This window comes from Macaca mulatta, chromosome 10, assembly GCF_049350105.2.
Source record: "Macaca mulatta isolate MMU2019108-1 chromosome 10, T2T-MMU8v2.0, whole genome shotgun sequence".
NCBI classification, from domain to species: Eukaryota; Metazoa; Chordata; class Mammalia; order Primates; family Cercopithecidae; genus Macaca; species Macaca mulatta.
In genome coordinates this window covers 66,502,510-66,528,054 of record NC_133415.1, presented here as the reverse complement: position 1 = coordinate 66,528,054, position 25,545 = coordinate 66,502,510, and the positions used below count along the sequence as shown (strand labels likewise).

The following is a 25,545-nucleotide window of genomic DNA, read 5'->3' as shown; positions in this document are numbered from 1 at the left end:
CATTAGTGGGTTGTAAAATCAATTTAGGAAGTCAGTTTTTAATAAAATAGAATAACTTAGAATACAGTAGGAGAGAAGAAAATCATAGGATAGGATAGAATAGAATAGAATAGAATAGAATAGAATAGAATAGAATACAATAGAATAATCATGCATAATAAGGATAAGTATTGTTTCCTGAAATATTTGTTTCAGATTTATGTGTGCACACGTGTGTGTGTCTGAGTGTGTGTACTGGATCACAGTGTAAAATACATTTTTCATTGTGGGTGATGGTCAAAAATCTTTTAGAAACACTATTCTAAAATATATTAATCAGGCTAGACTAAGTTATGCTGTAGTAACAGACAGTCTCAAAATCCCAGTGGTTTAATACAACAAAGGTTTACTTATCATCCACACAAATTCCAGTGAAGGTTCAGGTGACTCCCCAAGGCCACAGACCTCCATGCAGTGACTCAGGATCCAGGCTGCTTCACCTTATGGTTTGTAATCCTAACACAAGGCTGCTATAATCACCATGCAGAAGAGAACCCAAGGAGGACATTCATCCACTCCTCGATGTTTAGCCTGAAGGAGACACATGCATCACTTCTGCCCATTGCCCACTGGCCAGTATTGGACAATAGCCCTGGCTAAATGCAAAGCAACTGGGAAATGTGTGACAACTAAGGGAATATTTGGTGAGCATTAGAGTTTCTACCACAGAGAGTGCTTCACATTCCCTTAAAACATGTTCTTTTTTTTTTTTTTTTTTTTTTTTTTTTTTTTTTTTTTTTTTTTGAGACGGAGTCTTGCTCTGTCACCCAGGCTGGAGTGCAGTGGCGCAATCTCGGCTCACTGCAAGCTCCGCTTCCCAGGTTCAGCCATTCTCCTGCCTCAGCCTCCCCAGTAGCTGGGACTACAGGCGCCCGCCACCATGCCTGGCTAATTTTTTTTGTATTTTTACTAAAGACGGGGTTTCACCGTGTTAGCCAGGATGGTCTCGATCTCCTGACCTCGTGATCCGCCCACCTCTGCCTCCCAAAGTGCTGGGATTACAGGCGTGAGTCACCGCACCAGGCCGAAACATGTTCTTAAGAACCGATTTAACATGGCAATCACTCTTCATGGATGGTACCATGAACACTATTACAAACTGGCTGTACCTTACCCTGTGAGGCTGAAGACTGTTCTAGAAAAAGATCTTAATAATTATTCATAAAATATTAATATACTATTTATCAAAGTTCATTATAAAAACAATTTATAATTCAGTCCTCTGATATAAAACTTAAACTCAATTATTAAAATAGTATTAGCTGGGCATGGTGGCATGTGCCTGTATACCAGCTACTCAGGAGGCTGAGGTGGGAGGATAGCTTCAGCTTGGGAGGTGGAAGCTGCAGTGAGCCGTGATCACACCACTGCACTCCAACCTAGGTGACAGAGCAAGACACTGTCCCACAAATAAATAAATAAATAAACATACAGAGTCTATTACTGAAAATAGATATTGGCAGATATAAGGTCCAAGGTTTGATCTTGTGATCCTGAGACACTCCCTTTCAACACTTAGGTTTAAAGATTGATTTTCAAAAGATTAAGTTTAAAAAATGATACAAAAAATTCCAATAGAGTTACTACTCTACATCTTCATTACTATCACTTATAAGTTAATGCACGGTTTTCATGTGATCAGCGCATTTGCTTGGAGTGAGTATATGAAAACCACACAGTGTAAGACCTTCAGGACACATAGTATTTTATAGTTAGAGAAAGAAGTGCTGACTTAGGGGAAATGGCGATCTCACAGCTAACGTGTTTAGATGCAAAGAGTCTAATTTGGTAGTAATTTCTAAAAAGCAAAATGCAAAGATAAAGGACAGTGGTTGTGGAAAAGAGTTAGGGGTCCTTAAAACTCTAGCAGTGTGAAATGCCAGAGACAGAATGTCTCCTAGGCTAATGTAGGTGGTTCACTTGTGGCCAGCAGGGTGGTTCTCTGTCTCCAAAGAATGAGTCAAGAGGGTGGGAGGATAGAGGGCACTCAGCACATGGGAGCTTAAACGAGAGTCAGGGTGACCAAAGCTGGAAGACAGTGTCTGGCAGCATTCAGGGTAGGGAAACATGAAGCCTGACAAAAGGGAGAATTCCTGTCCCTGAAGAGCTGAAGTCTATTGAAGGATACAGGCCAATGCATTGGCAGAGCCACCCCCAGAGACAGTGCATTAAAACAGCACCACTTGCCAATGGTCGCATTGCAGGCTCACCCACAGCCTCTTCATGCCTTATTCAGCTTCCTAAGAATATTAACACGAGCATAAACGATACAAGCAACTAGATCTACAGAAAACAACACGCCCTCTTGGCATTGTAAATTGATCAGCTAGTACTTGAGTTTTTTCATTAGTCTCTTGTGCATTTAGTTGAACCCTTTCCTTGGCTTCAGAAAACCCTGATCAAATTTGGTTTCAGATTTATAAGGGACCTGGAATCAAAGCCTGAGAAGCTGGGGTAAATTCTCCAAGCCAATGTCCTGGCTTCATGTTTCTCTTAGAACTGAGAGTCGGGTTTGTGAACTTGGGAATAGAATGATCTCAGGTGAGGAATGCACTCAGCCTAAAAAGATGAAGATTCTGTGTTGCTAAATTTTTAATGCTCACCCATGCATGGTTTGGGGTGGGATGGGGTGGGAAGGCAACTAGAAATATCAGCTCACAGAGTTTCAGGTGCCAGAAGAGCCAAATGAGACTGGCAATTCCTTAGGCCTAATGTCACTCTTACTGATTTCCACCCAAGAGGCTTCGGGCCAACCTGCCCTCTCCATCCCAAGACGGGGTGTGCCACCTCACAAAACCCTCAAAGATGCCCCTCTGCGTCCGAGAGGACATCCCATGAGCTACTCAAACTGGATGGAGGGAAAAAGCTAAAATGTGTCTTTTTCTTTTCTGACACCACGTCCGAGGACCACTGATGGGCCACAGATGACAGGCAAACTCCTGGTCACAAGGATGCAAGCATGAAGGTAAAGGGGCAGGTATGGCTGGTGAGGGCACCAGCCCAGTGGAGTCATTGACCAGGAATGTATCTTCTGATAAAATAAGTTTCAACTCAAAAACTCTGTTGGTTTGAATACAACATAAGTCAGCATGGCTTTTTATGTTGCTTGCTTGCTTTTATCCATGCCTGAGAAAATGGAGTCAGGTGTTGTACCAATCAAGATACCAATCATCAGTGTGCCAAATGCCATGTGAGTTTTGGGGTGACATCATTCATCAGCAGCGTCCTAACCACAAATCTATGTTAGAAACATTTTAGGATAAACTTGAAGATTTTGTTGTTGTTGTTTATTTTTTGGGATTTTTTTTTGTTTTGTTTTTTTGTTTGTTTGTTTTTTGAGACAAAGTCTCGCTCTGTCGCCTAGGCTGGAGTGCAGTGGCATGATCTTGGCTCACTGCAACCTCCGCCTCCCAAGTTCAAACGACTCTCCTGCCTCGGCCTCCCCTGGGATTACAGGGGTGTGCAACCATGCCTGGCTAATTTTTTAAATATTTTTAGTAGAGATGGGGTTTCACCATGTTGACCAGGCTGGTGTCGAACTCCTGACCTCAAGTAATCTGCCTGCTTCAGCCTCCCAAAGTGCTGGGACTACAAGCGTGAGCCACCATGCCCAGCCAGATCTTTCTTATAATATAAGCTTCAAGTCAAGGAGAGAACTAAATGGAATTTCCCAACATGAAGGTGGAAGGAAGAAGCAGGTACCAGTGCCCAGTTAGAAGTGTCTTCTGAGATGTTAACTGAATTTTGCGGCAGACTCTGTTGGTGCATCCTCCATATCAGGGAGTCTGTAAACTATAGCCAAACCCAGCACGCGGCCTGCTTTTGTAAATACAATTTTGTTAGCGACAACTGTGCTTGTTTGCTGTTGTATTGTCTGTGGCTGATTTCATGCTACCACAACAGAGCTGAGTAGTTACAGCAGAGGCTGTGCGGCCTACAATCTGGCCCTTCACAGAAAAGGTTTGCCAACCTCTGCCCTCTATCTCCTTAACCCACCTGAAGGTCATCTGTAGACAGTTTCCAGGCATGCAAAGGCCATTCTGTCTCTCTGCCTAACTGCAGAGATGTACCAGACCTCGTGTGAAGCAGGCCAGAGCTGCTAGGGCATCAGTGCCTCGGGGCCACCCTCCCCTGAGGAGAAATGGGATGGAGAGCTGGTGGATGGATAGCTCAGCTTCCTCACCTCCTGCCTGGGACAATTTGAAGATATTCTACCCACTCTCTTGAAAGGTCCTCAGTGGGATGGAGCCCCAGCTGCCCACAGTGGTGGCCAGCTCATTAATGCTCCCTGCGTGGACACGTCCATTCCCCATCTCATACCGCCTCCTTCTCCAGTCAGGAGACAGAAACCACACCAGTGGTTTTAACAGAGAGAATTTAATACAAAGCACCATACAATCAGTATAATGAATTGTTACCTAGTCAATTCAAAAAGCAAACACAAGTATCACATGGACCAAAAAGTCCAACATTTGTGGGAGCTGGGGGCTCACACAATGCAGATGCCCTCCTGGCCCAGGCAGGATCCTAAAGCATCCGTGGCACCCCAGCCTGCCTCACCCACCCACAGTGCCTGGAGGTGGAGCACAAGGGCACATGTTAGGACCTGAAAGATGGTGAGTTGGACCTGGCAGAGTGAAGCCAGAGGAAACTCAGGTGGAGGTCTGTAGTGGTCCCGATATACAAATCGGTCATCTGACCTGGGTACAGGTGCATGAGGGCAAAAGACTAGAGAAACCACCCAGCAGCTGGTTCACACCAAGGTTTCCCTCGGGACCGCCGGCACTCTCTCACGGAAAGCCATGCAGATATTTTCTCGTAAAACCAACGCTTACGGGCCTTAGGGAGAAGCCCAGCAGGTGGTGTGGGGCTGGTTATGGAATACAAGTGCCTAGTGGGTCTCTTCTTGTCAGCAGAACTTCAAGAAGCAGCTAGCTACCACCTAAGGGGAGAGGTTGGAATTCATACAACTTGAAAGTCTCAGAGGTGGGCGTGTGCTGGGAGCCACACCAAGGAGGGGCATCAGCAGGCTAGTGCAGGTATCTCTGCAGAGACTGCGATGAGGCTGCTCCTGCAAATGCTGGGAAACTGCAGAACTGGATTCAGCTGCTGCTACAGGAAGGAACTGCCACTACCAGGGTGAAGAAGCTGTCTCAGTCCGTTTGGGCTGCTGTAACAGAATGTCGTAGACTGGGTACCTTATAAACAACACAAATTTATTTCTCACTGCTCTGGAGGCTGGGAGATCCAAGATCAAGGTGTCAACAAGTTCAGTGTCTGGCAAAGGCCCACTTCCTCGTTCATATATGGCACCTCCTCACTCCGAACTCACATGCTAGAAGGGATGAGGGGGTCTCTGGGGTCTCTTTCATAAGGGCACTAATCTGGTTCACGAGGGCTGTGCCCTGTGACCTAGTCTCCCAAAGGCCCCACTTCCTAAAACCTTCACCTTGGGGTAAGGGCTTCAACATATGAATTTGCAGGGGACGTAAACATTCAGACCATAGAAGGATTGCTGGGGTGGTGTGGACAAGAGCAGAAAGCAAACAAAAGGGAGTGAGTGCCTTTTCCTTCCTCAAGACTTTCAGTCTTCGCACAGCTCCCCTCTAACAGCACCTCCCAGGGAGCAGCTGACTAAGCAGGACCTGGCTGCAGAGTCCCAGCCCCAGCACCACTGGGTAGAGAGGGGCAGGTTTGAAGCAAGAGACAGGAGCTTACTACCCTTCCTTCAACACCACCCTAACCAACCGCCTGCACCCAAGGCCTTTCTCAGGGTCTGCTTTGGGGGCAACCCAACTTAATCCAAACCTCCTTATCTGTTGATACCAAACCTTATTAATTAGCCGTTATCTTTGGGATCTTTGGGGTTACAAGCAAAGAAAACCAACTCTAACTAGTGGAAACAAGTAGGCAGTATGTCAAAAACATGTGGCGTAGCCCTCGGGCCTGAAGAACCAGCCAACACCATCCCAGAAAAGAAAAGACAGTGATTGGAGCAAGGCTGGGGACCCAGAAACACAGCAAGGATTGGCAGGTGACCTTGCCAGAACACCCCCGCCAGGGGTGCAGCCTGAGCTACACTGGACTCAGATTTCTAATTTCATTGAGGGTGAATCTGATTGGGCTGGTCTGGGTCACTGGCCCACCCTGAGGCCAGAGGAAGGCAGAATATCTTGATACATTAGGGCTGTATCCAGTGTGGGAGGAACGGCTACTCAATACAAAATCAGGGCTGTGGCCTGAGGGACGGGGAGGTGGGAGTGGCAGATGTTAACCTGCTGTCTTAAGTTGGGTCCTCCCAGAAGACAACCCTGAGACAAGGAGTGAAGGGCAAGTCATTTACGTGAAAGGAAGCATCTATATATTGAGGAGAAGGAAAGTGAGACAGGAAAAGGAGGAGGCCAATACCGGAGGCACTGATAAGTGCATTTCTTCATATGCATCTGAGGCTCAAACCCACTTGGGAGCTCCAAGAGACTACGTAGAATATGCCTAAAAGTTACCCTAACAGCGGAGTGAGAGGGCTGGGGAGAGAGAGACCTGCTCCTCCAGGTCCTGTCCACCCTTGATTGAGGGCTGCTCCCGGGAGCATGAACTCCCCAGGACAACCAATCCGCCCAGTGTATGGACCACGCATGTGCCTGTGGCCACATGAAACTCTAAGGCAGAGTCACATGTGCCTGCCGTGAGAAGCTTGAGTGCAATCACGAACCGGAACAGGGAGAGTTGGGGGATCTGGCGAGACACCCCGGGTGGCGGATACAACAGCAATGATGGGTCCCTGACTCAAGTGCTGGGAAGATGAGTGGGACAGGGGCTACCACGCAGCTGCTGCTGCACGGAGCAGGCAGCTCTGGGAGAGTCTTGCTCCCAACAGACCCGAAGCTGCCTCAGGGAAGAGGAGATGGAGACCCTGCCATGGATGCTGTCAGGCGGCCTGCTCTGACTCCACGTTACTAACAAGAAATTCTTTATGAAGCCAAAGATTTCGTGCGTGTTTCAGAGACCCTGGAGAGAGAGAAAGCCCAGAAATGAACCCATTCTGCAGCTCTACAGGAGAAAACAGAACCAGACTGGGACAGTAGAGTGTCAAGAAAATGAGCAAGTGAGTCACATCCCTGGGACCCTTGCACCTCCAGAGCCCGAGTAGGCCCCAAAGTGTGCACTGCAGCCAGCCCCACATTTCACAGCATGGGCTCAACCTTCAGGCCGAGGTGCATCTGCCAGGAAATGGTGCTTACCTGGTCCCTGCCTCCCACCCTCACCTCACCTCCTTCCATTGTCCTCCTGCAGTGCCCTTTGCATCTCCTTGAATAGGCCAAGTTCACTCCTGCCCCAGGGCCTTTACACTTGCAGCTCTCTCTGCCTGAAATGCTCTACTCTCCGCTCTGTATGTGATGCCCCGTGTTGTCATTCAGGTCCCACGTCACCCCTTCACAGGGTCTTCCCTTACCACCCAATCCAAACTAGACCCCCAGTCATTCTAGCAGGTCACACTAGTTGAGTCCCTTCATGGTACAGTCTCTGACTTTCTCTTCGCTACCTGCTTGCATGGCGTTTCCTTCCTCCCCCACTAGAATATCACATCTGTGAGAGCAGGACCACGTCCCACCCTTCCTTGTTGTCTTGCAGTGACCAGGACTATGCCTGGCACAGAACAGATCCCAATCCATTTTTCTTGACTGATTGAATATAATATAAAAATGACCTTTCTTTCCAAAGCAATACCCCCTGCCTTTTAAAATAATATGAACTGAACACATAGTTCAGAAAATAAAAAGACCCAAGGAGGAAAAGAAAGGCTCTGCAGTGACTGTTAAAGCTAAGGACAATAGACACACAGGCCCAAAGCCCAGTACATCCTGGGCTCCAGCTAATGGTTTCCATCATGCTCCCTTAAGCTTTTAAGTTATAAATATTTCAAAACTCAGTGGCATGGGTTTCCCATTCATCTTTTAGAAAAAACAACAAAAGCCTAATTCTTTCTTGAAATCCAAACCTCAAATGAATTCGGAACAAGACTGTTTAAAGTTTTAAATAGAAAGGAAAGGTGACTCCATTTAGTATTCAATTATTTGTAACCAAGAAATAACAGAATGTAATTTGTGACTCTGTCAATTTCCTCTAATAATGTGTAGTTGTCTTACCAGATGCTTTTTGTAGGCCGATACTACAACCCATTTAAACACATTTACTCAGTTCACTTAATGTACTTTGGAGAAGCTACACAGGGAGGAGAATTTTTTAAATTGGCGTATTTTTGGACTGTGAGTAGAAAGATAGATACCGGAGGGCAACATAGAAATTTGTGTAAAGATTCTGGTTTTGAGTAATTTCTGTGTTTTAGTATGTGACACAGTAAGTACCTGTGTGCGTGTGTGTTTGTGCACACACAAGAACATGCACACTCACATGGCCACTGCTATATTATGTTAACTGAGAGCACTGATAAGTCTGAAAAATCACCCCTTAATGGCACAGCAGACTGTCAGGCACATAGTACATGTTCAATAAATGCTTGCTGGACTAATTAACTCATTTCTAAACAGGGAACTTACACAGTGACACTTGACTTTGCTTCTTGAAACCTGACCTGGGATTATAATCTCTGAGTGAGAAAATTTTAAGTATCTCATACCAAGTACATTTGGTACACATATGGTGGCAGATGACATTGGTACCCTGCCCATGACCCCTCGACCCTTAGTACTTCCATGTATTTCCAGACCTGACTTCCTAATGCCAGCACCTAGACGTCTTTGCCTGACAGCTTTCTTGGCCCCCAGAGAGCACACCTCCCACTGACTGCCAGGAGCTGGTGTATTAATACCCCAGCTCCCTCACCCCTCAGGGAGGCTGACTCTGAGGCACGTGATCTACGCTGTCTCCCAGAGCTCCTCAGTGGCCCCTGGTGTAAGCTGATTTGGTAACGTGCACCTTATTGGTTCACTTCTCTTCCCTGCCTTCTCCACTGTCCTATTTGTGCATCCTAAATTCATATTCCAATGAAACTTCACATTCTCCGCTTTGGGATCAGCTTCTGGGGGAATCCACGCTAACAGAGATGCCTTTAATAATTTCATCTCTAGGAAAACACTCATCCACATAAGCATGCATTTGTGCTTGAAGTGGAATGAAGATGAGTCGATGTCATCAACCAGCATGTTTCTGTGTGAAATCCAGAAAATCCAGCATCCAGACTCAGATGCTATCTGAGTCTCTAATGAGACTTATGAACCAGGATGAAGAGCATGTCTCTCTCCTAAATGAGGATGGTGTGGTGGCCATTCAACAGAGCATCCTTGTCCTCATGAAGCTGACCCACCTACATTCCCAAGGTCCCTATTAATTAGACAAAGGATGTGCAAGCAAAGAAAACATTTTAATGAAGGTTTCATTGGCAATGCCAGATGGGTCACCTATGGTCTAATCCAAACAGGAACCCTCACCCTTTTATCATTTGCTCTAAAATATCAAAGCATTACCCCTACAGTGGCCCCAAAGACATTTTCTCCCATTAAGCCTGGGCATTTTAAGAGCTCTTCTCTCCTGATTTCTTCTTGTCTGACTTTGTCTTTCCAATCATGGTCTCCACGATCACAGCAGTTTCTTCATATGTCTGAATGCTCTCTGTGGAAATCTTCTCTATAGATTCCACCACTTCTACTGTCTTATAGGCCAAAGCCCTGGGAGGGCCTTTTTCTGGCAGGCTTCTGCCCCTAGTCCCAAGCCCCTCGGCTCCGTCCTGATCAGCCACAGGCTTTGGAGGCTGGGGTATAGATGGTTCCTCTGCACCGGGTGTGACCACGGGACAGGGTCTCCCAGTCCCCTCGTCCTGCTCCTCACCCTCACGTTTCTCCTCAGGGACTTCCAGCTCTTTGCCATCTGGCTCAATCTCCTTGTCTGTAGGCTGCTGGTCAATTGGCTGTCCATCTTCTTTCTCCTGCAGACCCACGTGCCCATTCTCTAAAGGGGGCTTAGGTGACTCAGGAGAGGGCTCCAACTGGCCATCATAAAGCACAGAGTCTTCCGCGATGGAAACAGCCACCCCACCTTTGGCTGTGACGGGGTAGACACAGAACCTAGGGTCCACGTAATTGGCATCCCCTGTGACCACCACGTGCCGCTCTTTGGTGTAGAGCTCAGTGGGGGTCTCAGGCTCTTTGGGGCTTCTCACTTTCTCCTTGACCATCCTGTATACTTTCCCAAAGCTTTTGCTTATCTGCCCTCCGTCTGGCACATCCTCTGGAGCCCCTTCTTGTGTCAGGGGACTTACTTCTTTACTTTCTGATTCAAACTTAGATTCACTTTCCTCTTTAAGTACCACCTGTACCAGCTTTGTGTCTTCCAAACCTTTTAATGGTGCATCTTCCAGAGCTCCGTTGGTTTTGTCTTTTGCTATAATCTCCTTTCTCCTTGGAACATTCTTGGGGAGGCCTTTTTGTCTTGGTTTTGCTGCTGTTATATCCTGCAGAGCCCTGGTAAGATCTGGAGAAACACACAGGCAGAAATTCAAGTATAATTGTTATTGAGAGGGAAAGAAAACATGCTGGTTGGAAAACAGGCTAACTCTCTTGGAAACAAATGCTTTTTGTACTAGGGTGGGGCTTCCTTCATCTGGAGCAGAAGCAATGGAAGAAAGGCCTTGGCTTTGCTGCTCCATGGCCCAGGCTGAGGTACAGCTGGGCAACTCTGGACAAGTCACTGGATGCCTTTGGGCTTTCAGAGGGAAGGTGCTCCCTGTTCTGACACCCACAGTTCACCACCACATCAGGCAAAACCTACCAAGGCACTCAAGGCCATTGTCCTGACACTTAGTGGGAGCCCTAGCCCCTGTTCCCACTGCAGCCCCACTGAGCTCGCAGCAGACACTTGGATCCATGGAAGCCCATTCCTCAAAGTTATTATCTCCTCTGACTTCCTCAAAAGAGAGACGACAGAGCTACCTGGGGGCTTCTGACATGCTCAGATGGCCTTGGGTCTGGGAATGGAACCCGTACACAGTGGATCTACCTCATTCCATATTTAGCTCAAGCTAAATAAATGCCACCCAGCTGCGATCAGCCTCCCCTTCCTCCCAGGCCAAGAGAGGAAGCGATGCTATGAAATTCAGAAATGACAGGAATCCCCTGCCCCAAGTCCACCCTCCTGCTTCCAGACTAGCTGAAAGGAAAAACTAAAAGTTGGAGAAGACACACAAAACTCTCACCTGGTATAATTTATGAGGCTTCCCGGCTCCACCCACACAGTGAATTTTGAACTTTTTTAGCCCAAAAGTCATCCTCTGCATCCCTTCCCACTGCTAACCACAGGGCAAGCCAGACCAAGCACCGACATCGAGCATGGCTGATTCACAACAGAGAGCGAGCCAGGTGAGCCGGCAACAGCAGATGTGGGTCACAAAGCCACAGGTGCAGGGGATGCAGAGAGGGACAGGGCACAGGAAAACTGCTGGGAGCTGGTATGCAAGGAGGAGGTGCTTACAGGACTGCACAGAATCTCAGGGCCTGGTGCCAAAAAAACTCACAAGACCCCTTAATCCAAATTATTAAGAATTTCAGAACAGCATTAGCAGACCATTCAGCCAAGCTGGGACCCTTCTGAGAGCAAGCCCCAGGCAGGGCTGTGCACCTGCAGACCTGGCCCTGGGCATCCGGCTGCAGGGCCACTCCCCTTCCAACCACGTTGACTCTGGAATGCCACTTCCATAAAGGCCTCTGAGCTATCTGGAAATAAGGATTTCAAGGCCCTATATGCATGAGCATCCATAGTATCACCTTCTCTTTTCTTCCCAAATGCTGGGCTTGTTCAGAACTAGGAGATTTCAATGTAAGGTGAGGTCTCATAGACCAAATGTTGAAGGCAGATGCCACATTTACCAGCCAAGCTGTTTCTGCCTGGTTTGAGGGAGGGGAGAATGAGCTATGACTGAGCAGCTACTGTGCACTGGACACCACGTTACACGCTTTGGCACAAACCCGTTGATTCAATGTGGGGAGGCGGTGGGATACGATCCGGTGTTCACTTACTGCCGAGGGGAGGGAGCAAGGAGTGAATATTGAGTTGTACTTTTTGCCCAATTAAATGCTTTGTGTTGCAAAAATTATTGCTGTCAAACCATAAAACAAATATGAAAACACAAAATAAATGCCTCACGTTAGGGATGGCATGCCCAAGGTAGCCTAGCCCCTCAGTCGATTTTTCTCCTTATGAACTTCTCAGCTCAATCACTTAGCAAGCCATAGAGCGCAGAGGGTGGGAAGGAGTCCTCCCTCACATAAAAGCATTTAATTTCCAGATGGATCTGAAGCAAGCGTGAATGTTAAAGGCAGGAAGAGAGCTGCTTGATTGTTTTCAAGACAGAAAAAAACAGAGGCCCAGGGTTGGGGAGCGTTACCTTTCCCACCGGATCCAGTGCTGAGAGAGACCCCATGGCTCTGGGTGAACAGGGGAATGGGAGTTTCAATGAAGGCAGAGCTCAGCCTGTCAGAAAGAATCAGAAAAAACAAGCCAAACAGATGGTCAGGGGCAAGAGTGACTCTCGCTAATGTTGAGCAAAAATGGAAAAAAAAAGCTTTCTCTAGACCAAATTGCTCACAAATTAGATACCGTTTTAAACAGACAGCCATACACACATTTACACACTGGATGAGGACCTAAAGGAAATAATCATTTCTTTGAGCTCAAGAGTCATAAACTGTGAAACATACCTATAAAAAAGTATAAAGTAGGGATTGCTTATAACCTAAAAACGCCACTTCTCCATGAGACAGTGCCTTTTTGGTGTTTTTGCCTTTTTGGTTTTTTGCCTTTTGATTTGCCTTTTTGATTTTTTAAATTAAGAGTGGCCAACTCAGGCTGAAGTATTTAGGGCAAACAGGGTATGATGTCTCCAATTTAAGATATATGTATACACACACAAACACACACACACACACACACACACACACATATCATATATAAATAGAGAAAAATGATAACAGCAATTGAAATAAAATATAAACAACTGGTGAATCTGGAGTATTCAGGAGTTCCTTGTTCTATTCTTGTAACATTTCTATCAGTTTAAAATTAGACCAAAATCAGAACTTATAGATAAATAAAAGAGGTATCCAGTCAGCTTTCTGTGAAGCCCTGTCCCAAAACAAAAATGTTTACAAAGTCATTAAAATGCCAATTCCAGACTTATTCTTGCAGATGTGTGCATAAAGTGTTCACTGTGACATAAATATCATGTGGAATCATGCCAGATACACTGAGCAGCACCGGAGAAAGAAAAATAAAATCCTGCTTCTCCTGCCAGGCATTTGTCTGTGCACAGCCAAGACAGAGCCCCCAGGGCGAAGGGAGGAGCTGCTCCTGGTGGGGACCTCAGTTGTGGAGGGCTTCTCTTTTCATTCAATCGAAACCCAGGAATTTAGCAAGACTGGAGTGAAGAATCACAAATTAATTCCCAGCCTGTTCTCCGGGAAAATCACTGTAGCTACGAACATGGACATAGCTGGAGAGAAAGAGAGAACTTCCCAGCTGTCTTAAAGTGAGTAGGGATCGAGTCACAGCTCCATTATGGAGGAGACCAGACAGCCACATAGTGACAGCCACAGACTGACCCAGTAAGGTGCTAAGAATCATGAGAATGGCAGCAGGAGCACCACCAACACCTCTGAGTGCCCTCGAGTGCCAGGCTCTGTGCCAGGTAGCTCACCTGCAGCACCTCATTAAATACTCCTGGGCATCCCACCTGCTGGGACATTTATGTCTCCAGAGGCCTATGAGCAAAACGCTGGCTTCTCAGTGAGGCCTTTTCTGACCACCCTACTTAAAATTGCAAGCATTCTCCCATCACCCCCATCGCCACCGCCCTCCTCCCTGCTAGAGCTTCCTCCTCGGCACTGGCGGTACCTTCATCCTCTGTCTCCCCTATTAGTTTTCCAGCACCCATGGGGTCAGGAATTGTTGTGTTTCCTTCCCTGCCACATGCCCACTTTCCTAGAACTGTGCCTGGCACATAATAGACACTCAACAAAGAGTTGTGCAAGGAATAAGTGGCCCGGATGGGGAGGGCACACTCTCACCTGTTGCCTTCAATCTCGATGATACGATGATACCGGTCCAGCTCATTCTTCAGGGTTTGCTGGGCGACCGCCAGCTGCCGGCAGTCGTAAGAAGACTTCTCCAGGACCCGCTCTGTCTCCTCAATCTCCTTGCGCAAGGTCTCAATCTGCTCGTTATAAAGCTGAATCTCATCGTCATAACACTCATGGGCACTTTTAATAGCTTGTTCCAGAGTTGTTGTCTGCAGGCAAGGACACACTGTAAGAAAATCTATCGCCCTCCTCCCCTAAGAGACAGACCTCACCAGGAAAAGGAACCTGGACTCAGTGAATGTTTTATTTTGTTTGTGTGTTTCTCTGCCCATTAGAGATTAGCAATGAATCACTTTGGAATCCTTAAGCTAAAAAACAATGTGAAAACTGAGCTCCTGTGTCCTTACACCTTTTTTTTTTTTTTTTTTTTTTTCTTTTTGATAGAGGATCTCACTTTGTCACCAGGCTGGAATGCAGGGATGTGATCACGGCTCACTGCATCCTCCAACTCCCAGGCTAAAGTGATCCTTCCACCTCAGCCTCCTGATAGCTGTGACTATGGGCAAGCACCAACACACTGGGCTAAATTTTTTTGTTGTTGTTCTGGTAGAGTTAGGGTCCTGCTTTGTTGCCGAGGCTGGTTTCAAACTCCTGGCTTCCTCCTCCCGCTTCAGCCTCCCAAAGTGCTGGAATTACAGGCATGAGCCACTGCACCCAGCCCTTCTTGCACTAATATCAGCACCCTCTGCAATTAACCCATAAGGAGGCCCACCCCAAAGGCAGTCTGAAGACAAACCTAGAAAATAAAACAAAACCTAGGCCAGGTGGCTCACACTTGTAGGTAAAATAAAATGAAACCTAGGCCAGGTGGCTCACACCTGTAATCCTAGAACTTTGGGAGGCTGAGGCCAGCAGATCACTTGAGGTCAGGAGTTTGAGACCAGTCTGGCCAACATAGTGAAACCCCGTCTCTACCAAAAACACAAAAATTAGCCGGGTGTGGTGGCACACGCTGTAATCTCAGCTACTTGGGAGGCTGAGGCAGGAGAATCACTTGAACCTGGGAGGTGGAGGCTGCAGTGAGCCAAGACCACACCACTGCACTCCAGTCTGGGCAACAGAGCGAGACCCTGTCTAAAAGGAAAAAAAAAAAAAAAAAAAACCTGCTATCCGTGGAATAATAATTCAAATAAAGTACATTCTTCAGACCTTAATGAATTAGCATAAACCCAATAGCCAAAAAATAAGGAAAAAGAAGAGCATACTGAATAGATAAGATGCTACTTTTATTGAAATACTGAGTGGGAGAAAAGTTTCCTTGTTCTCATTCAGTCACTACGGTGCTTTGATTTTCTGCTGAGTTTGGATCGGCAGAGTTACATTTATGTTTTGGTAGCTAAGGTGTGTGTGTGTGCATTTGTGTACACGTAAAATAATGTCAGAGAAATACATTAATCAGAGAAAGTAAAAATTAAGGCAGGAAAATAGAAAGAGATAGTTTTATATTCAGTGTAAGAGCTTGTGATGATACATAAAGACCCATAAATGCTCAGTTGTGTGCCACATAACAGTACTGCAGTCAACAATGGACTGCATATAGGATGGTGGTCCCATAAGAGTATAATGGAGCTGGACAATTCCTGTCGCCTAGTGACAACCGCAACCATCCTAGGGCCATGGAGCCACACGTTCACTCACATGTCTGTGGGGACGCCGCCGTAAACAGACTGTGCTGCCAGTTGCATAAAAAACTTCTAGCACATGCAATTATGTACAACACATAATACTTGACGATGATAATAAACAACTAAGTTACTGGTTTATGTATTTACAATACTACCCTTTTTCTCATTATTTTGGCGCGTAGTCCTACTTATAACGAGATGTTTCTGGTAAGACAGTGACACCACATTACCCCAGTCACAGCCTCCTGCAGCTCACATTTCCCACATCTCTTGATTGCAATATTTTCTTTTGTGCTTAAGTGTTATTACAAGAGTTAAGAAGCTTTAAAAAATGTTGAAAGTTTATAAAATAGAGACCGAGGTAGTCATGACTCTTTTCCAATCTCATTCTTGCGTAGGAAAGAATTTGACACACATGGTCCTCAAAAACAAAACAAACAAAACCACACTTCTACCTAGCGCAGCCCTTCTGGACTCAGTGTGCACTGGAGCCGCCTGAGGGTGTTAAGAGCCTGGCTCAGCAGGTTTGGGGAGCTGGAGACTCCGCCTTGCTCACCAGCGCCCACATGATGTTGATGCTGCCAGGCCACGGGCCGCACTTTGAGTCACGAGGGGTGAGACATGCATCTATATTCAACTTCAGGTATGTCCACAACAGGCATTTCCTACATCCAGACCTAAATGTACCTACTGGACACCTGGAAGATGATCATTGCCGTCAAAACCCAATTATTCACTTTATACACTTTATGCCCTTGGATCATGAAATTCCTTAAGTCAAAATGTAGCTTTCAAAGGTGTTTGGCAAGATGGCTGGGTGCGGTGGCTCACACCTGTAATCCCAGCACTTTGGGAGGCCAAGGCGGGCAGATCACTTGAGGTCAGGAGTTCAAGACCAGCCTGGTCAACATGGTGAAACCCCATCTCCACTAAAACTACAAAAATTAGCCAGGCGTGGTGGCCAGTGCCTGTAATCCCAGCTACTTGGGAGGCTGAGGTACGAGAATCGCCTGAACCCGGGAGGCGGAGGTTGCAGTGAGCCGAGATTGTGCCACTGCACTGCACTCCAGACTGGGTAACAGAACAAGACTCTGTCTAAAAAAAAAAAGAAAAGAAAAGAAAAAAGCAGGTGTTCAGCCATAGATCTGTTGCATCAGGAGGGAGGAGGAAGGGAAGAAAAGGTACACGTGCTAAGCACTATGGGGAGATGTCTGTCCAGTCCACGTTATCCCTGCATCTGATGTCAGCCCCACCCATCCACAGGTAGGGTAGCAACAAAGTGACCCCACTCTCCTGTGCCGAGTTACAGGACCAGGGGTGGGCCTGACCCGGGCTGGCCTGTCACACGCCTTCTCTCCCCGGAATCTGGAAAGGGGTCTCAGAAATCGCAGAGTTTGGTGGCAGGTTCCAGACTGCAGGGACACATGAACAGGTCTGAGGCTGCCGCTCTGGAATGGTGAGCTTTCACATGCACGGCAAAGTTAAGAAAGGTAATTATTTGGAGAGGAAGAGAAATGAAGCCAAAAGGCAAAGACAAACAGAAATTAGGCAGCCGTGGCAAGAGAAGGAAGAGGAGGAAAAGGAGACAGATAGCAGCAGCCTCAGCTCCCAGTTCCTGGTTCCTAATTCCTGATGCACACCTCCTCTCAGATTTCATGCCCTGCCTTTTATACCCTGCTCCTTCGAGAAAAAAAAAGTACCTTTCCAGTGCAGAAACCTGGCAGACAGCACCTTAACCAAGAGATCAGGTTGGTATGAGGACCATCCACAAGATGAAATACTCAGGACACAGCGTCACTCCATGGGGGTCTTGCCAAGAATGCAGAACCTCCATCTAATCCTGAGAAAACATCAGGGAAACCCAAAAGGAGGGACGTGCCACAAAGCCACTGGCCTGGGTTCTTCCAAAGCATCACGGTTATGAAAGACAGAGAAAGACTGGGGACCATCCCAGTCTGGGGGAGACAAACAAGACATGACACCTAAATGTGAGTAGGATCTAGACCAGGAAAAAACACGAGTGGAACAACTGGTGAGATTTAAGTGCAGTCTATTAATAGGACAGGATCATTGTTAATTTCCAGGTTTTTATCATCGGCCCGTGGTTTTGAGGAAGCTGGATGAGGGGTATATATTGGAAACTACTGTGCTGTTTTTGCAACTTCTCAAAAATCTAAAATTACTTCTGAATAAAACAAGAGTCCCCTTCCTGTTTCAGCTAGTGTGATCCAGTTTCTGTTCCTCCCAAGAAATCTGGATTCAAACAGTCACGTGTAATAGCAAATTCAAGTCACACACACTAACGTCTGGTGCAGCCACATCTCACCCATACCAGAGTGTTTACACACTCTAGGAAACACCTCGAAGGAATATGGGGATTTAAAAGACCCCTTTGAGGCCCAAAACTTAAAGAAGCATTGGAATTACATGGTGAGGGAAGTGTGAGGGGCTGTAGAGAACATAGAGGGGCCATGTGTTAGGGGATGGGGCAGGAGGGCTCATGAGACGGACTATTCTCACTTTTATTTTTGGAGACAGGGTCTCACTCTATTGCCCAGGCTGGAGTACAGTGCTGCCATCAGGGCTCACTGAAGCCTCGATATCCTGGGCTCAAGCGATTCCCACACCTCTGTCTCCTTAGCAGCTGAGACCACAGGTGAATGCCACCATGCCCAGCTAATTAAAAAAAAAAAAAAAAAATTGTAGAGACAAGGTCTAACTATGTTGCCTAGGCTGGTCTTGAACTTCTGGGCTGAAGTGATCCTCCCACCTTGGCCTCCCAAAGTACTGGGATTACAGGTGTGAGCCATAGCACCTATAATCTGTCACTTTTCGATGTTTGAAATCTTCCATAATAAAGAGTAAGAGAAAAAATTACATATGAAGAGAATGTACCCCAGACCACTGACCCAGGAGCTCTGGGGCGGCCGTCCCCTTTGGGGGTGGGTTCCCCAGCCCAGAGCCGGGGTAGTGGCTGGTGCTGGTAAGTCCTAAGCTGGGCCAACTCATCAACCTCACAACAACCTTATCAGGGAGGGGCTGTCAATATTTCTACTTTACAGATGAGGAAGCTGAGGCACACTGGCAAAGTGACTTGCCCATAAATACCACAGCAGGATTCGAATCTACCTGTACAACGTCTGAAACACCTCCCAGAAACAGGCCACCCCTACCCCGCACCTCAGCCTCCTCCCTGCTGTGGTCAAGCAATGTGCAAACACACACACACGCACACATATGCACACACACGCACACATATGCACACACACCCACACTCCAGGGCCTCTGCAAACTCCCCATTCCCACACAGCAACAGGCCAGCCCCAGCCTGTTCTCTCTGAAGACATGGGAAAGTCAGTGTGAGCCATGCAGAGACCTCTCCTTGCAGGTTTTCACTTAGCAAAGTTTTGAACTGCAAATAGAATCACAAAGCATCACAAACTGGGAAATGAGAGACCAGGAAAGTCACCTATGATCTTTTTACCCTACAAGTGGAGTGCAATCTTTTTATATCATGAAGTGGTGACTGTTATTTTTGGGGTAGTGGTAGGGGGCGGATGGGTGAGGTGTTTTCTTGGGTGTGCATTCGTGTTTGTTTGAAGAAGGCTGCATGTTTTAAAGGCTGGAGATTCTCTGCTGCAGCACTGTGGGAGGAGCTCCTGCCCTAGGCACCCCCACAGCCACCATCTCCCACGTGACCATGAGGCCCAGAGCCCTCCAACCCTGCACTGGTCGCAGATGCTCTAAGGGCATTCTGCTGAGTCCAGTGAAGTGATGACTTGGTTTATAAAACTGGACTGCTGTCTATATCAATGTGGTTTTTATAGCTCCATAATTTAAACCTTTCATCAGAAGGAAAGGGGTTCAGGAAAACCAGTAAGAGCCCCTCTCAGAAGCTCAACAGGAATGGAGATGCCTGTGACGACAGCCACCGTGGCACGGCATCCACTGCCACCCAGCACCAACCTGGTCAAGGAGAGTGAGACACGGACCCTCCTCTAGAAGGCCGCAGGCCAGCAGGGGAGGGACGCCCAGGGCATCTCGGAGGGAGAAAGAGGCTTCCAGGAGGAGGCAGGACCGGTCCTGGGAACCGAGGAAGGAAAGGGACTTCCAGAAAGGAGAGAAGGAATGAGCAAAGGGGCAGGTCCCAGAAACTGCAGGGGGGGAGTCAGGAGACGAAGAGAAGAGAGGTTGACCCACGGTTCCTCCAAGGGTGGAGCCATGTGGCAACTTGAACTTTATCTGGAGCCAGGTGACTGCTATTTCTGCCTGGACCGTTAGATTGCCTGGTTTATATCTGTCTCCCCACTGGGCTGTGAGCTGCTGAGGGCAGGACACAGGCAGGAGCCTGACGCGAGCCCCATCTGGAGGGGCGAGCTCCCACCTCAGTCCTTGGGACCCCAGACAACTTTGGGTGCAAGGTCTTTTTTTTTTTTTTAAAGGAAACGCGTTACACACTGTCTTACACAAACTAAACCACTAGATGGTGCTAAGTGACTTTAATGAGAAATGAGACCTGGTCTCAGTGCGGGCCCTGCCCAGAGGTGTGCGGTCAACATCTTCCTTCAGCTCTAGCTTAGCTGCTACATTAGGAAGCCACTAAAACCTTTAAAACCAGCAAAAACCCAGCCACAAACATTGGAAATGAGGCCCAAGCCTGGGACACAGGGGGACGGGGTGGAACATTCGCCCCCTCCCTGGAACCCGCCCCTACCCTGTGGTTCTCAGTGTGGCTCCTGGACCGGCAGCAGCACCATCCCCGAACACTTGAACATGCAGCATCCCGGGCAACTCCCCAGACCCACTGAGTCAGGAGCTCCCGGGCGCGCCCAGCCACGTCTGGGTTTTCATCAGAGCTAAGGAGGCAGAATTTTGGCCCCCATGACCGTTTCCCCTTGGTGCTACACCCTTGGATATGTTACATGGCAAAAAGGGACTTTGCAGATATAATTAAGGTTCTTAATCAGTTACCCTTTTTTAAGGAAAGGAGTTTATTCAAAATTATCCCCAATCACAGGAGCCCTAAAAACAGAAGTCAGAGAAACGCATAAGTCCAACTCAATTAGATGAGACGCAGGAAGAGGGTTCAGAGCTCGCTGCCGGCTTCGAACACGGAGGGGCCTGAAGCCAAAGAGCATGGGCAGCCCTGACACCCACTCCTGGCCAGCAGCCAGAAAAGAAGGAGGGTCCTCACTCCTGCCAAGAACTTGAATGAGACTGGAAGCAAATTCTCCCCCAAGAGCCTCCGGACAAGGGCCCAGGCTGGCCAACATCCTTCTTTCTACCTTATGTGACCCAGAGCAGAAAAACCGATAGGACCCGCCCAGACTTCCCACCTACACAACTGCGATGACACAGGTGCTGTTCCAAGCTCCTGTTAGTCGTGACTCATCAAGACAGCAACAGAAAACGGACACAGTCTTGTTTCATCAGCCCTATGCTACAGCTTGTTACTGAGCATAAGCACATCTGTCATTTTATATAAAATGATTCAGTAATATTTTGATAACTGTTTTAATATAGTTAGTTTCTTTTCTTTTCTTTTTTTTTCTTTTTTTTTTTTTTTGAGACGGAGTCTCACTCTGTTACCCAGGCTGGAGTGCAGTGGCTCAATGTCAGCTCACTGCAGCGTCAGCCTCCCCAGGCTCAGGCAATTCTCCCACCTCAGCCTCGTCAGTAGCTGGAACCACAGGCATGCACCACCACGCCCAGCTAATTTTTTGTATTTTTTGTAGAGATGGGGTTTCATCGTGTGGCCCAGGCTGGTCTCAAATTCCTGGACTCAATCAATCCACTCACCTTGGCCTTCCCAAAGTGCTGGCATTACAGGCATGAGCCACCACGCCCAGCCTGGGTTCCTTTAAATTATCTGTACTTTATTTGATGCCTTTACCATCATTTTTCTGAGAAGAGGTCTCCATCAGACTGCCAAGGGTGGCAGTGGAGGAGCCAGCACAGAAGAGACACTTGAGACCCTACTTTAGAGACGAGGGCAGCAGAGAAAAGCCAGGAAGCCCTCCTGCAGCCACTAAGGACAGAAACAGGTGGCCAACCAGCAGTTTCATTTCATGTTCTCAGAAACCAGGTTAATCTGTTGTGAAATTTCTTATTTTGATATTCAACAAATACGTACATGTACATAGAGGAAAATTCTTTTTGTCCTGGAACTGGAATGTGCCATCTAGGCTGAGGTCCTTCATCTTTCTCAGTATCTCTAGGGCAGTGGTTTTCAACTTTAACACCACCGCCCCAGGAAAAACCACATTTCTCATTGCAAGCCATACACATCAGATAGATGTGTGTGTGTGTATTTCAACATATCCATATGGATGTAGAGATAAAACGAGGGCTTCACAAAACAAATCCTCCCTTTGGCTTGCTGTACACTCTGTTTTTCTTATTATATTTTAGTCTAGCATTTTGTTGACTTCCTTTTACATGCCAATCAATTCTACTGAATTCGTTTTACATCCAAAAATGAGTTGTCACTAGTCGTTTGGAAAACACTGGTCTCTAGGACCATGACTGCGCTTGTATCCATATCCCTATTCACATACACAGCACACACACACACACACACGACACACACACCACACACTTCACATATGCATCCCACATATATCACACATACCACACATATCACACACACACCCCACATACACAAACACATACAACCCTTATTCTATCCTGTCAGAGCCTCAGAAGAAACCACACACGCCCCAGTCACCAGGATGACGCACATGGTCCCTGAGCCAGGGTTTCTCTCACAAGAAGGAAGAGTTTTAAGGGCCTTACTTGGTTTCTCCTGCTGCGATCGTCAGCTCAGGGGACCACCACAGACCTGGGTTTGCTTTCCAGTAGCCCCTAGGAGCTGCTGCACTGTGAGTTTTGTGTGGTGCGTGCTGGGATGGGAATTAGGAGGTGAACTCCAAGGTCCCAAAATGAAATCCTGAGCAGACATGGGGACACTGGAAATCAATAAAAAGCACAACGTCTAGTTGTGGCTTCACATTTTTTCCCATTTTGTGGGCCCTGGCAGGGCAGAGACAGAGTAACACATAACGTCCAAATGGTCCGCGCTTTCTGAAGCATCCGATGTTTACACGTTTTGCTCTCTTGTCCCCACGTGTACTTGTTAAACCAAATGTCAACTTACTTTTTGGTTTGGGAAACGTGGTTAGGGAGCCATACAAAGGTGCAGTATTTTAACCCAGCCGTCCCCACGGAATGCCCTGCTGGAGGGTAACGAGAAAGAGAGAGAACTGGAAGGAACCAAGGAAGATGAGCCAGGAAGTAGCCAAGAAGACACAGGCCACAGGACAGCGTGGGGCTTTTCTGTTGTTTTCAAATTAAGCTTCACCCAAAAGGGGTGGGGGTAAAAATGTGAGCTTTCCACCAAAACGTTTCTAACTAGAAGCAAACACTGATACAATCACTCTTTCCAGGTTGTAATCAAATTCCGAAGGAGAACTGTTACCACGAGAAGAAAAACAGAAGCACAGATTTGAACAAGTGGAGGATAAAAATCCCTACTGTGTCCGTTTCTTCTTATTCTTACAAAGTTTGACCTGGGCAAAATGAATGCATGATGTAGACACTGGGGCAGCCTAAGCCTAAGCCTCGGAGGGGAGGGCATGACTTAAAGGAGTCCCAAGGGGCACCTCTGAGGGACCAGGAATGAGCGTGACACCTGTGTTCACTGGCTCAGGACTCTCCCTTGTCCTGGAAAATTCCTCAGTCCAGGGCAGAGCAGAGCGCTTGGTCACCGACTCCGAAAACCCCGTTTCTGCCAGGAACATACGATATGTTCAGCATGTGACAGCTCCTCAAGCTGCATGCATGTGCTGCGTGTAACGCCTCCATAAAACATGTGGGAAGCCCCAATGCGCATGCGGCAGACTCAAGCGTACCTGGGCCTGCAGCTCCACTCTCTGCGCCTGCAGGTGGGCGAGCACCTCGCGGCCCTCCTCCAGCTGACTCCGCAGAGCGGCCACCTCCCGCTCCGTCAGGAGCTTCTCCTGCACAGAGAAGGCCAGAGTCAGATTCACAGGACATGCAGAGAGGAAAAGGGCAGAGGAGGTGTGGGGCCCTGGTATGGATGGAATATCCGTGTCCCCCTGAATTCTGTGTTGAAGTCCTAACTCCCAAGATGAAGGTTTCAGGAGGTGGGACCTTTGGAAGGTGTTAGGGTTAGATGAGGTCATGAGGATGGGGGGCCCCATGATGTGATTAGGGTCTTTGTAAGAACAAGAAGAGACACCAGAGCCCCCACCCCCGCCCCCTGTCTGTCTGTCACATGAGACAAAGCAAGAAGGCAGCCATCTTCAAGCCAGAAAGAGAGCCCTCTCCAGACACCAATTCTGCTGGCACCTTGATCTTGGATTTCCAGCACCCAGGACAGTGAGAAATAAATGTCTGCCTATCGGCCCTCCCGTCTATAGTGTCCTGTTATAGTAGCGTGAGGAGACTAAGCCAGGCCCACAGCGCAGCCATCAATGGCTTTTGCTTTGTCTTCAAAGTCTGAACCTCCTTGGGAGTGTGAAACGCCGGGACCAAGTACCAGGAGACCAGAGCTTAGACCTGGCTGTGCCGTGAACCTACTAAGAGACTCTAGAAAAGGCATTTGACTCTCAAAGCCTCTGTTTTCCCTTCTGTGAAAAGGAAAACCTGGAATGCACACTCTCTAAGAAAATGAAGGTTGGTTGGAGCCGCGAGCCACACGCTGTGCTCCGATGTCAGCGCAGCACAAAGCAGGAGCCATCAGCCCCAATGGGTGAAAGAGAAGCGACGCTCCAGGGAATGGCTGGAAGGAAATCCTCCAACCTCTCCACACTCTGCCAAGCAGGTGCCTCTCTCCTGACCTGCCTTTCCATGTTTATTCAAAAATATTCAAATTGTTTCACAAAGGCCTGACTGCTCAAGAGCCATGCATTCTGACACAGAGCATATTGACTCGAAGCCACGCAAAATCAAACACCAAGTCTACACTGAGGGTTTCTGTGTCCAAGCCCATGCATGGCAGGCAGCCTCTGCTTCAAACACCTTACAAAGTGGCTGCAGCAGTGACACAGACATACAGGAAAGTGACTGTCTAATTTGACTATAGAATTGCTAAACTAAGACTCATAAAGATGTGATGCTTTCTCAATTGGTGCTTCTCTAGCCTGAGTATGCCCACGAGTCCCTGAGGATCTGGCTAAGATGCAGATTCTGTCTCAGTGGGTATGAGGCTGGGCTGGACACTCTGCACATCTCACAAGCCCAGGTGATGCTGATCGATGACATCAAAGTCAGTCCGGTGTCTGTGTACTTACGACTTAGAAGGATCTTATTACAAGGGAATAGACGACACAATTCAAAAGGTATGCTCGGATGTAAAACACCTTTGAGTTAGAGGACAAAAGTGGGTTTGAAAAAATAAAAATAACATCTCTGGAAAGGGATCTCTGGCAAAGAAAATTAAGACTTCCGGAAAAGCTTTTTTAGGCCTTAGTAGCAACTTCGGTTACATCCACTAAGGACAACAGGATCCTGAAACGGTAATTGGTGGGCAATTCAGACAAGACTATCCTCATGAATGCCAAAAAAGGTAACTTTCCTGTCTCTTAGTTGATACTTTGCAGGGTTCAAAAGTGTCTTCTAAAGCAAATTTGGGGATTTCTTTAGCTTTGTATAAAATAATTAAGATGAAAAAGTTCAGGTAGCTGGTGACCCCAGCCCATGGGTTCTGCAGC

At 47.4% G+C, this 25,545-nt stretch overlaps 1 protein-coding gene across 10 annotated transcripts in view; it reads right to left on the bottom strand.

Moving 5' to 3' along the window:
• Positions 1-9,402: 9,402 nt before the first annotated feature.
• BFSP1 (beaded filament structural protein 1) overlaps positions 9,403-25,545 on the bottom strand; it is a 79,484-nt gene continuing 63,341 nt past the window's right edge. For 9 of the 10 annotated variants that reach the window (XM_077951151.1, XM_077951146.1, XM_077951148.1 and 6 more), the window contains 4 exons: positions 23,722-23,829; positions 14,115-14,335; positions 12,437-12,522; positions 9,403-10,527 (listed from right to left, as the gene is read on the bottom strand). In XM_077951151.1, coding sequence (XP_077807277.1) covers positions 9,572-10,527; positions 12,437-12,522; positions 14,115-14,335; positions 23,722-23,829 — 1,371 coding nt within the window. In that variant the 3' untranslated portion in view covers positions 9,403-9,571. The remainder of the gene's footprint in view (positions 10,528-12,436; positions 12,523-14,114; positions 14,336-23,721; positions 23,830-25,545) is intronic. The other variant, XM_077951150.1, reaches the window with a different exon arrangement.